Consider the following 10,222-nt stretch of genomic DNA (forward strand, 5'->3'; position numbering starts at 1 on the left):
ATGAAGGAAACAAAAAGTTCAGTACAATTTGTTGGCATCAGAGCATAAGAAATCTGGGTTTTTGCTGAATGGGAAAGAGATCTGACAACGAACAGGCTAATGAAACTGTGATTATTATTAAACAAGTGATTATGACAAAAAGAATGGGTTCCTATCATCTTTGTACTTCAGGACAGTACAAATGTTGATTTTGTGCCATCCAATTGTGTGACAGCTCCTGTATCCTACCAGCAGACATTGTATGATACAACAACTGACAAGCCCTTCATTTTCTGCTTGTACACTGGCCAGATAATAATAACTCCAAAACCAGGCATGACAACAGCAGAATTACCCCTCCCAGCTTGTTTTGAATGATTACCCTAATACTGTAATTACGGCCACAGGGACATGAATTAAATGCCTCTTCATACATTTATTCATTCAGTTGTTTGTTCATTATATAAACTGTGCCATTTCAGTCTTTATGTACTCAATGGTCCGTGAGCCAGGTAAACACCTTGAGACATTTGATGTGTACGACTATGTTCTTTCACTTTCTGTCCTCCACTAGTGTGGATCATTTCCAGTAAATGTAAACCAGAGGCAACCTGAAAGACAAGCACAGAGAAAGAGAGAGAGAGAGAGAGAGACTTAAGATAGAAAAAGTAGAGAACGAGGGAGGAGGAAAAGGGAAGTTGAGAGTCTCGAGAAAGAATGCAAGTGGGCGGAACTCACAGCAGCAGAAAAACAGGAACAAAGTGATAACATATGCCAAAGTACACCTGCACACCTGTGTAAAGCCACTCCTTTCTCAGAACACATCAGAGATGGTTGAGAAACAGAGGCAGAAAAATGCACTGAAACCCAACGCAACTTTAATATTTTTTATCCATTTTGACTCTGGTTTTGTCTGGGACTACTGTGAACATTAGGCAGTCTGCGTTTTATTTTTTGGTTTTTCTGTTTTGTTATTTTTGTGGTGTGTATTATATATTGCTTTAACAATATATAACCCACAACATACAGGCAGCTATCATAGAGCAGGTATTTTTTGTGACTCCACGAACCTGATGAAGATGTGGTCTGTGAATGTCATTATCCTCCTTCTGTTCTGCTATGGTGAGTATAGAGGAGCTAATATGAATCTTTGTCTTGACACAGATGTTGATTACAGGCAGTCAAACATCTAATGGACTATTTTTTTCTATAAAGTATACCTAATAGGAGAAATAAATAATAATACTAGGGCAATAAAGCCAAGTAATATGTTTGACAGAGAGTGATTCCCACCAATTTGAAATGAAGGAGAGTCCCACAACACAACGAGCACTTCAGATTTAAATGATTGTGATCGATGGAAAATTCGATTTCATTTTAGAGTCTGGATGATATAATATTGACTATGTCATAAAAATGCAAATTTTAAATGGACTACTCACTGTGTCATTTTCAGCCCTATGTCCTTCACATCTACAATAAACTACGTGGACTATAACATTAAAATGTAATATGTTCTGGGTTGATAAACCACTAGCTATGTGTATATGGCTTGACATCATGAAAAAGTATTATGTATGAATTGCTCTAGTTATGCAATTGAGGAGACCACACTTCTCACACTACAGGATTGTGTTCCGGATCTCTTTCCTGTATGCCAGCCTGAGAGACGGCAATTATTTCCTTGTGTAAAATATGTGACTGGAAACGCTAAGGAAAAAGGCACAGATTTGAGTTTCAACCACCAGCAGTAACAAAGTCCATCTTACACAATCTCCCCGTGGTCCTGGATCGCTTTAGGTTTTAGCAGATACAGTGTGAAAATTGGGTGACTGTGCTTCTCCCAGGACTTCATATGTGGATAGATGGGCAAAGAGTGGATGCTGAGGCTTGAACAAGTTTATACTATGTGGTATGATTGTGATTGGAAGTTTGGGCTGTAACACAGATAAAGGCGAGATGTAACTCGAGTAGTGAAGGCTGTCTGCGGCTCTTGTTACAGTACAGAATACTGCTGTGTCCTAACTTATCTGTAGTTTCACAAAAAGCATACAAAAAACTACAAAATATAGAATGCAATGTACCATCATCCATAATCAAACTGATATATATTGTGAAAAATGACCACAAGGGCACAACAATAGAATCCACCATAAGATGACGGACCTTTTGTTCCATTTTCCTTCAGCTTGTCTTTCGACTGGAAATGGAAAAGTGTATTTTGTCTCCAAGAACTTTTACAATGTGCTCCACTGGGATCCTGAGGAGCCTACCTCCCCTGGAGAGAAGGTGCTCTATAGCGTCGAGTACAAGAGGTAAGACCCAGGATGACAGATGAGTGATGATTATTACACCTTAACTTCCATTGCCCTCTTGCACATTACTGCCTCCATGTACAGATCAATATGGAGAAGTGGGTTAATGCAGGAAAAATGTGTTTGTTTGCTGGGTAAACACTGAGGTCATTGTGTCAGTGTCTGTAAGTACTGAAAAATCTGCACTTTGTTGACTTGGTAACAAGTCTATAACTCTGGTCAGCAGATTGTCTGTTTGTATCTGTGGCATAAATATACTGTAAACGGATACAGTGGATCTGACAAAAAGCCTGGATCATATTTTAATTTACGCAATGCTTCATGTGAGTAACATCCCATGCTGTAGGTGATGTTACTATTTTTCTTAACATGAACAAGTGAACCCATGTAAAGAAACACTGAACTGATCCCACTATAAAGTACTGTGCCACAGACCTCCATTGTTGACTGAAATGTGTTAAAATTACATGAAAATCACATCCAAATCCACAACTGAAAACAATCTCTGACAAATACAAGACTTGCTTCTGTTTTAGCAAAGTTTGCTAAAAGGTTCTGATTAACGTCCCCAATAGGAACAAATGGGCTTGTGGCTAAGACCCACAGGCAGTCTGGGGAGAGTATGGAAAGATGTACTAACACACTGTCAATTTTTCATAGAATGTGTTGAAAATCACTATCTTTATCCTTTAAAATCTAGAAAGTGTATCTTGTAGGAAAGTAAGGAAGAGGTTCTTATCTGGCTTTCCCTTGCAGCCTCAATCTCCCTTTCCCTCTTCCATTACTATCATCAGGAAAGGCCACTGGCTCAGCAAATGTATTGTTAAAAAACTAGCATGCAGCTACTGAAGTGTGCCACATCATTGCACAGATTCAGCGCAACTGCGAGTGGCTTAGAGGCAATGATAGAGAAGAGCTATACGGCCTGTTCCCTTATATGGGCTGAATTTTCATGGATTCCAAGAAGGAGTTTTGTCTTTCCTCTTTTCACTGTCTCTACAAATGGCCTCAACAAAGTGGAAATGCCATCTCGTCTAATTACTCACGACACAGTCTACTAGACAAATGTCAAGTGTCAAGCCTATCAAATTGACTTTTCTTCCCAGACACTGTCACCTGAAATTGCTGGAATGACTTCCAACATCAAATCAGCTGCAGAGGAAGATTGGTTTAACTACACCCGCTCAATATCTGTTCCTCGTTAAGACAAAAATGCTGTCATTTGTCTTCATCAAAAACACACTGTGTTGAAATGATGAATGGGTTAGGACAGCGGTTTGTGTGGTTATTTCATTGTAGCCATGTGCTGCATAGAACAGTTTTGGTGCCTGAGTGTAGGTTGTCAAAATTTCACAGTCTTTGTTTAAAGGATAGGCTCACAATTTTTCAAGTCTGTTTTAAAACAACAGTCAGGTGCCCATGTGAACATTGAGACAGGTTTTGCTTGCTCATCCATTTTCAGTATAAGTGATGGAGGGAAAAAATCCACAGTCCTAAACTGAGTACAAGCTTATTTGAAGCTTATGCCTCGGACTCACTGTATGCCTTGCGTGTGTATGACAGCTACCTCGCTGAACTGTCCACACCAGCAGCATGTCTGCTGCAGTGCTTCTGCGGCCAGCCCCATCTTTCTATATTGAGTTTGCCTTTGATTATGGCCATCAATAAGAAAGAAAGAAAGAAAGAGAGAGAAAGAGAGAGAGAGAGAGAGAGAGAGAGAGAGAGAGAGAGAGAGAGAGAAAGAGAAAGAGAGAGAGAAAATGCACCTGAGAGACACACCACAGCCGCGAGGCTTGGGTCATATACGAGGCTAAGAGGCTAAGTCAAAAGTGGAGATCTTACTAATTTACTCTCTTTTTAGTAAGAAATTATCTCTACACTTCACATCAACAAGAAACCCTGTGCAGTGAAACTTTAACAGGAAATTCTAAATGAAAATGCTTAAACTTTGGAAGACATCTAAATGATTTTTGATGAATTCAGGCTGCTGACAGACTTGAAAAATTATAAACCTATTATCCTGTAATAATAATGTTTATTTTGGAAGTCCTTGACTCAAACTAATAAATAGACACTGCCATGTTCATGAGGTTTCAGCATCACTGATTGATCACCCTGCACTGCACTCATTACAGCTATACTGCGGAGCAGTACCAGATAAAAGAAGAGTGCCAGAACATTACTGCTCTGACTTGTGACCTGACTGCAGAAACCCCGTCTGATCCCTATGTTTACTACATGGCTCAGGTGTTTGTTAATGATCGCTTTCTGGGCCGCATCGCCAACAGGCTTAGTCCAATAGCAGACAGTAAGAATCTCCATGTTCATCCATGCATCCATTCTTTTTTTCCAAAACCAGATGTGTTCTGTTGCAACATTTATTCATTCATCTTATCTTGTCTCCATAGCTACTTTTGGTCCACCCACCCTGTCTATAAAAACAACAGTGTCATCTCTGTATATTGATGTCACTCTGCCCTTGGGGCCAAATGGAGTCTCCATTGCTGATATTATCAGCAGAAGCAAAAATGGGCCCTCCAAAACTGTACCTGTTTATACCTTAAAAATCACTGAACCAGCATGGGCAACACTGGTGAGTCAATTTTTTTTCACTTTTTTTTTGACATTGTCACGTTTTAGCACTTGAGGTCATAGTTAGCAGTGGTGTTTTATTGGACTGCATTGGAGGTGTTTCTTATATTCTGCACATGTTTCCTATATAAATGGAAAGGCAAAGAAATAGAAACACATCTCAATATAACGTATCCCAGAACAACACAACACAAATATTTTTAAGTTATTTTAAGTAATACATTTCTAACGACAAAAACTGAGCATTTTAAGTTTTGTAAAAGATAGAATACAGAGCTGTTTGTTTACACAGCAGTAACATCAGGCCTATATTTTCAATTGTTCACGGAGATACTGATACCTAAATTATATATGCGATTTAAGTTGATTTATATGGTAAAAAAAAAAAAAAAAAAAAAAAAAAAAAAATTGAACTTGATTTGAATCCATTTGCTCCTGTTGTCTCAAAGTTTTCCAGAGTTTTCTTATTTGACCAGTTCAGTTATCAACTTTATGACCCTCACTGTGTCTCCAGACCAAGCACAACACAACCGGCCGGTTTGCTGTCATCAACTTGAAGAACAACCAAACAAAGTACTGCGGCCATGTGTCTTACAAGCCATCTGCTGAATGGGGCCGCAGAGAGAGTCAGAAGGAACACTTCTGTGTCACGCTGCCAGGTGAGAAGAGTCCCGACCACAGTTCTTTCTCTTCTTCACACACTTATGGAGGATATACACAATATATTGATCAGCTCATAAATACTGGGCAATAATTACTAGTTGCTGTTATCTGCATACTTAATATGTATATAAATTTGATGTGCAGATTATGTATTTGTGCATAAATCACTTGCCAATTTTGAATGAATAAAGTACATAATTAACATCATGTACATTTATAATAATAATAATAATGTACATACTTGACTGAAGGGAGCAAACCTACCTTTATTTACAACAATATTTACAACAACTCGATTTCACTTGAGGCAACAGTGAGGACCCACCTGCTGTGGAGAAAATGCCAGAATGAAGATACTACTCTACATTTGTCTTTAAGTAGTTTGTGCTCATCTCCTCAAGTGATTACTACTAATGACTTAGACTAAGATTATACCAAGCCTCACTGTCACAGTATAATGTCCACAGATTAGAAAAATCTGAAACCAGCCATAATGACTATGTTGTTTGAATCCATCCCTCTAGAGAACGTTTGTTGACTTTTGAATGATAGTAACGTGAACTGAGGAGGCACTGCTCAACCAGCGTCCTCTCCCTCATCTATTGTTGACATACTGATGACACAGGAGATTAGATTATATAGTCCAAAGGTGACATTATTCTCACATGAACTTGCCTTAATGTTTATGCTTAAGTCTTACACCGGATAATCATGAATGTTGATGACATTATACTTTTACATTACATATGTACACGTTTTTCCAATCCACATTCACAGCCATAGCTCTCCTACTCCTAAACGGGAAAGTCCAGTTCTATAGGTTGTTGTGTAGATTTTTGTTGAGATAAGTTCCCGTTTACCAACATGTATGTACTTCCCAGAAGTAATAATATACTGGTACAGCAAGAAATACAGTGTGCTCAACAGCCCTGTGTTACAGTATGTTACAGGTATACTCCCTGAGAACATGCCCAAGCTTGTGTCTCATAATGGGAATTTTAAAGCACTCCAGGTTATCTGATTTTACAGGTGTGTGCTGTTGTTTTTTCAGTACATGACACCAACATTATTCTCCCTCAGGTGACACTCGAATGCTTCTGTCATGGCTTCTCACAAGTGCTGTTCTTCTGGCAGTAATAGTCACAGTGTCAGTTGTGTGGACATGCAATTACATGAAGGGTGGAAAGCAAAATGACATGCCACAGTCACTGGTAAGACTTTTGTTTCTTCACTGTCCTTTGGTGTGCCTGGTTTACAACAAGGAAATGTTACCTTACTGGAAAATCACGCCCTCTGGCTCATTTATTACTGTATAAATGTTCTGTGAGCCTGTGTGAGGCACCTAAGAGTCATTGAGCACACCAAAACATCGTGGATGTATTTTAGTAAGAGTGATTCATGGTAGTTTCAGTGATGACAAATATAATGTGGTTGAAGTTGGTGCTGTGATAAATGCAAAGTTTCCGTCAGAACATTTATCTTGTACATATTTCTACTGATGCAGAGGAAAATGTCTTATCTAATTATCCAACTTTTATCATATCTTAATTTTCTGTATATATACTGTACACTACTCTGATCAAATGACAAGCCATTGTCAAGCATTTATTTAACTTTAATGGGTCTGTTTTTCCTAACTTTAAAACAGGTACCCCCTTCTGGTACACCGTGTAGAGTAATGAAAACTCCAGACAGGCATATCATGATTTCTAAAGCAGTGGTCAACACTCCAAGTGACCAAACAGTTTATGCCACCATCCAGGTGAAGCCAAATTTTCCCTCAGTTAGTACTGGAGGTTACTCCCCCCAGGACATCCCCTGGCAAGACAGCACTGAGTCCTCTGTGGGCACAGGTACACACAATCCAAACCCAAATCCCCAAGATACGAGCACCCAGTCCTCTGAAATCTACAGTGCAGTGGCTGTCCAGGTCTGCACTGTGGAGAGCGAAGATTTTCAGCCCTCTACCACTGAAGACAGAGAAATGCGTAACCTACCACCTACCACTTCCACCGGAGAACCCTGGAAAAAATGTGGAGTGACTCCAAACCTGAAGACATGTGTAGTACCACCAGTAGCTGATCAGGATGCCTGTGAGAGCAGTCCAGCAGGGCCACTGCTATTGCACACAGTGCGCGACCCCAATGGACAGCTTGTGCTGCCTTCACTCACGCTTTTACAGAGGAACACAGGTGACACAGTATCACCTCTGAACCCAGAGAGAAAACCTCTTTTAACGGACCTCATAGACTCTAAGAATGAGGGACCATCGTTAGTATCCCTGAGGAGCTTTGATAGCTCTGAGTGGTCAGACTCTGGGTGTGATGATAGCACTGTAAACACACCAACCCAGCCGTACTGCCATACCCATTACAACCCATCTCAACCAGTTGTTTCAGGTTATCACCGGCAATGTCAGGACACACCAACTAGTGATGCTACATTTGATTCAGGTTACAAACGAAACTGGATGCCTGCAGTCTTTCATGAAGCTGCATCCAAATACAGCTGTGAATACAGAAGGACAAACTATCCTTGGACCTGGACCGTTCCCAAGGAGGAGGAGGAAAGTGAGGGAGATGAGGACAGGGGACGGGAAGACAGATCGACGCAATTTCTTCTGGGAGGTTGGATGCTACAAATTCAAGAATAGCTCCCCACTCCATAACTCTAAAAACATGCAGTGCCTCATTTGGGTCAACGAGTATCGGTAGAGATGATTTCATCATAGTCGCCTTCTTAACAGAAGGGGGAGGAGGAGGTTGGTAGGATGGGTTATTTAGTGATTCAGCAAACAAAACGCTCTCTGTTTCTGTGTAACTAAGAGACAGACTCATAAAGTCTCCCTTCAAGTGAAGACATAAATTTATCCTGAACTGAGTCACACTTAACAACCTCCTCTGGGCCTTTAAATACATTTCATTGCTGGTTTTATTTATTAAATATTTAAAAAAAGTATGGGGGATCATTTTAAGTTGTGGGTTTATAACATAGCATATACATACTTTTTTGAGTCCTTGTTTACTTTATTAAGCAATTGTCTAATATATGAACCAAATTTAAAATATGTAAAATTGCTGAAAGCTGCACCAAAATGTAACTTCTTTCATTACTGATATAATCTAATCTGTACTTAACCTCCTATTGTCATGTGGTTAAAGTGTAAATCAGTGATTGCTTTGTGCTCAAATGTATCAGCAGCAGCAATGGGAATACACCAACTACTGTACAAGGTTCAAAGTTCAACAATAGTTTTTTGTGTTTGTTTTTGTTTTTTTTTTAAAAAAAAGTCTAAAGCCGTGTTCAGACAGCTAAAATCTGATTTGTTTACATAATGGAAAAACACATGATCACATCAGTCATGTTTGTCAAATCCAACCCTCTCTCCTAGAAATGATATCCATATATTACCATTACTTTTTTAATTTAATTCAAATGCTCAAACCAGTTTTTAAGTCCGTTCCTACTGTTCTTGAACAAACTTTGCACACCTGCACCTGGTCAAAAAGATGCTTCACACGTTATCTGTTAAAAAGTAGAGTAAACAATAGCCCAGTCTCTTCACACACAGTTCACATGTGCATATGTGTGCTATCACTATGACGCCACATCATTGCAACTTATTACACTCCCTAAATACACGAACCCAGTCTGGTCACTTTAAAATTACAATGTGGACAGTCAGCCTTAAAGATTAGATATGAAAACCAATCTGATTGCTTTGTGGCTGAACAAAGCACTAGACACACAGTTCAGTGCCTACTGTCACATTTTTCTGATTTAAATGGGACTAAAATGACTGAATTTCTTTCTAGAAATGAATATAGGCCTGTTTTTACGCTTGCCAACATGTCAGTATTATCAGTGATGTAAGAAATACATTAAATGATTGCATCTGTACATAAAAAAAGACTGTATTATATGAATGTATATTTTTTCTGACTCACAAAAGATCATGAACTCATTTTGCTCTCCTCATTGTTTGCTGTTCTTTCACGGTAAGAAAATGTAGCGTGTAAAAGTATATTAGAAGGGCGGGTCAAGGTGCAACCTAAGACAAACTGATAACAGCTAGGTTTTTAATAGCCTGAACACAATCTCCTATACGCGGCTGTAAAGTTATAATGTCAGGTGTGTTGTAACAGTGTGATGTCAGTTGCATATGAACCCTTTGTACTTTACTGTGGGCATGAATGTAAATGAATGAATGCAATACAAAGTCGAAACTGTGTTTTATTCTGTATTTACACATTGTGACTTTCTGCAGTGCTAAATGTTTACGTTGAAGATATTAAACCCTTCAGAAAGTATATTTGTGTTGTATGAGTCACATTGCTGAAATTACATAAGAGTTTATTCATTTATTTATTTATGTATTTTAAAAACTGATTGACTTGAACTGATGTAACATATTTAAGTGCTTTGTTTAAAAAGGCAATGAGCCTCTCTACAGAATGTAGGCATTCTGTTGCAGGCAATATAGAGATGAGGTGGATTGTGCAAAGAAACCAAAGTACAACTCCACAGCCTGTTGCCAAGTAGACAGAAGCTTTGTTTTTGTAGTTCTGCTTGCTGGGCCACATTGCTCATACCTGACAGATAAATGGTAAGAAACAACACTCAAGCAGGTTTTTTGTGCTTTTGGGTGTTCAGTACTTGAGATAATATTCACA

The 10,222-nt window shown here is 39.0% G+C and overlaps 1 protein-coding gene across 1 annotated transcript; it reads left to right on the forward strand.

Annotated features, from left to right (window-relative positions):
* The first annotated feature begins 770 nt into the window (after window positions 1–770).
* On the forward strand, window positions 771–9,859 carry ifnlr1 (interferon lambda receptor 1). The gene is made up of 7 exons (XM_018700064.2): window positions 771–1,101; window positions 2,168–2,294; window positions 4,430–4,602; window positions 4,703–4,887; window positions 5,401–5,545; window positions 6,630–6,760; window positions 7,198–9,859. The coding sequence occupies exons 1-7, from the start codon at window positions 1,053–1,055 to the stop codon at window positions 8,200–8,202; spliced, it is 1,815 nt and encodes a 604-aa protein (XP_018555580.1). The 5' UTR covers window positions 771–1,052; the 3' UTR covers window positions 8,203–9,859.
* Window positions 9,860–10,222: the final 363 nt, after the last annotated feature.

This window comes from Lates calcarifer, linkage group LG15, assembly GCF_001640805.2.
Source record: "Lates calcarifer isolate ASB-BC8 linkage group LG15, TLL_Latcal_v3, whole genome shotgun sequence".
Lineage (NCBI taxonomy): Eukaryota > Metazoa > Chordata > Actinopteri > Centropomidae > Lates > Lates calcarifer.

Excerpts from the sequence above, each read along its gene's own strand:
- ifnlr1 (XM_018700064.2), top strand. The coding sequence starts at position 1,053 with ATGAAGATGTGGTCTGTGAATGTCATTATCCTCCTTCTGTTCTGCTAT. Across the intron at positions 2,295-4,429 it reads TATAGCGTCGAGTACAAGAG|CTATACTGCGGAGCAGTACC; the intron begins GTAAGACCCAGG and ends CACTCATTACAG. Across the intron at positions 4,888-5,400 it reads AACCAGCATGGGCAACACTG|ACCAAGCACAACACAACCGG; the intron begins GTGAGTCAATTT and ends CTGTGTCTCCAG.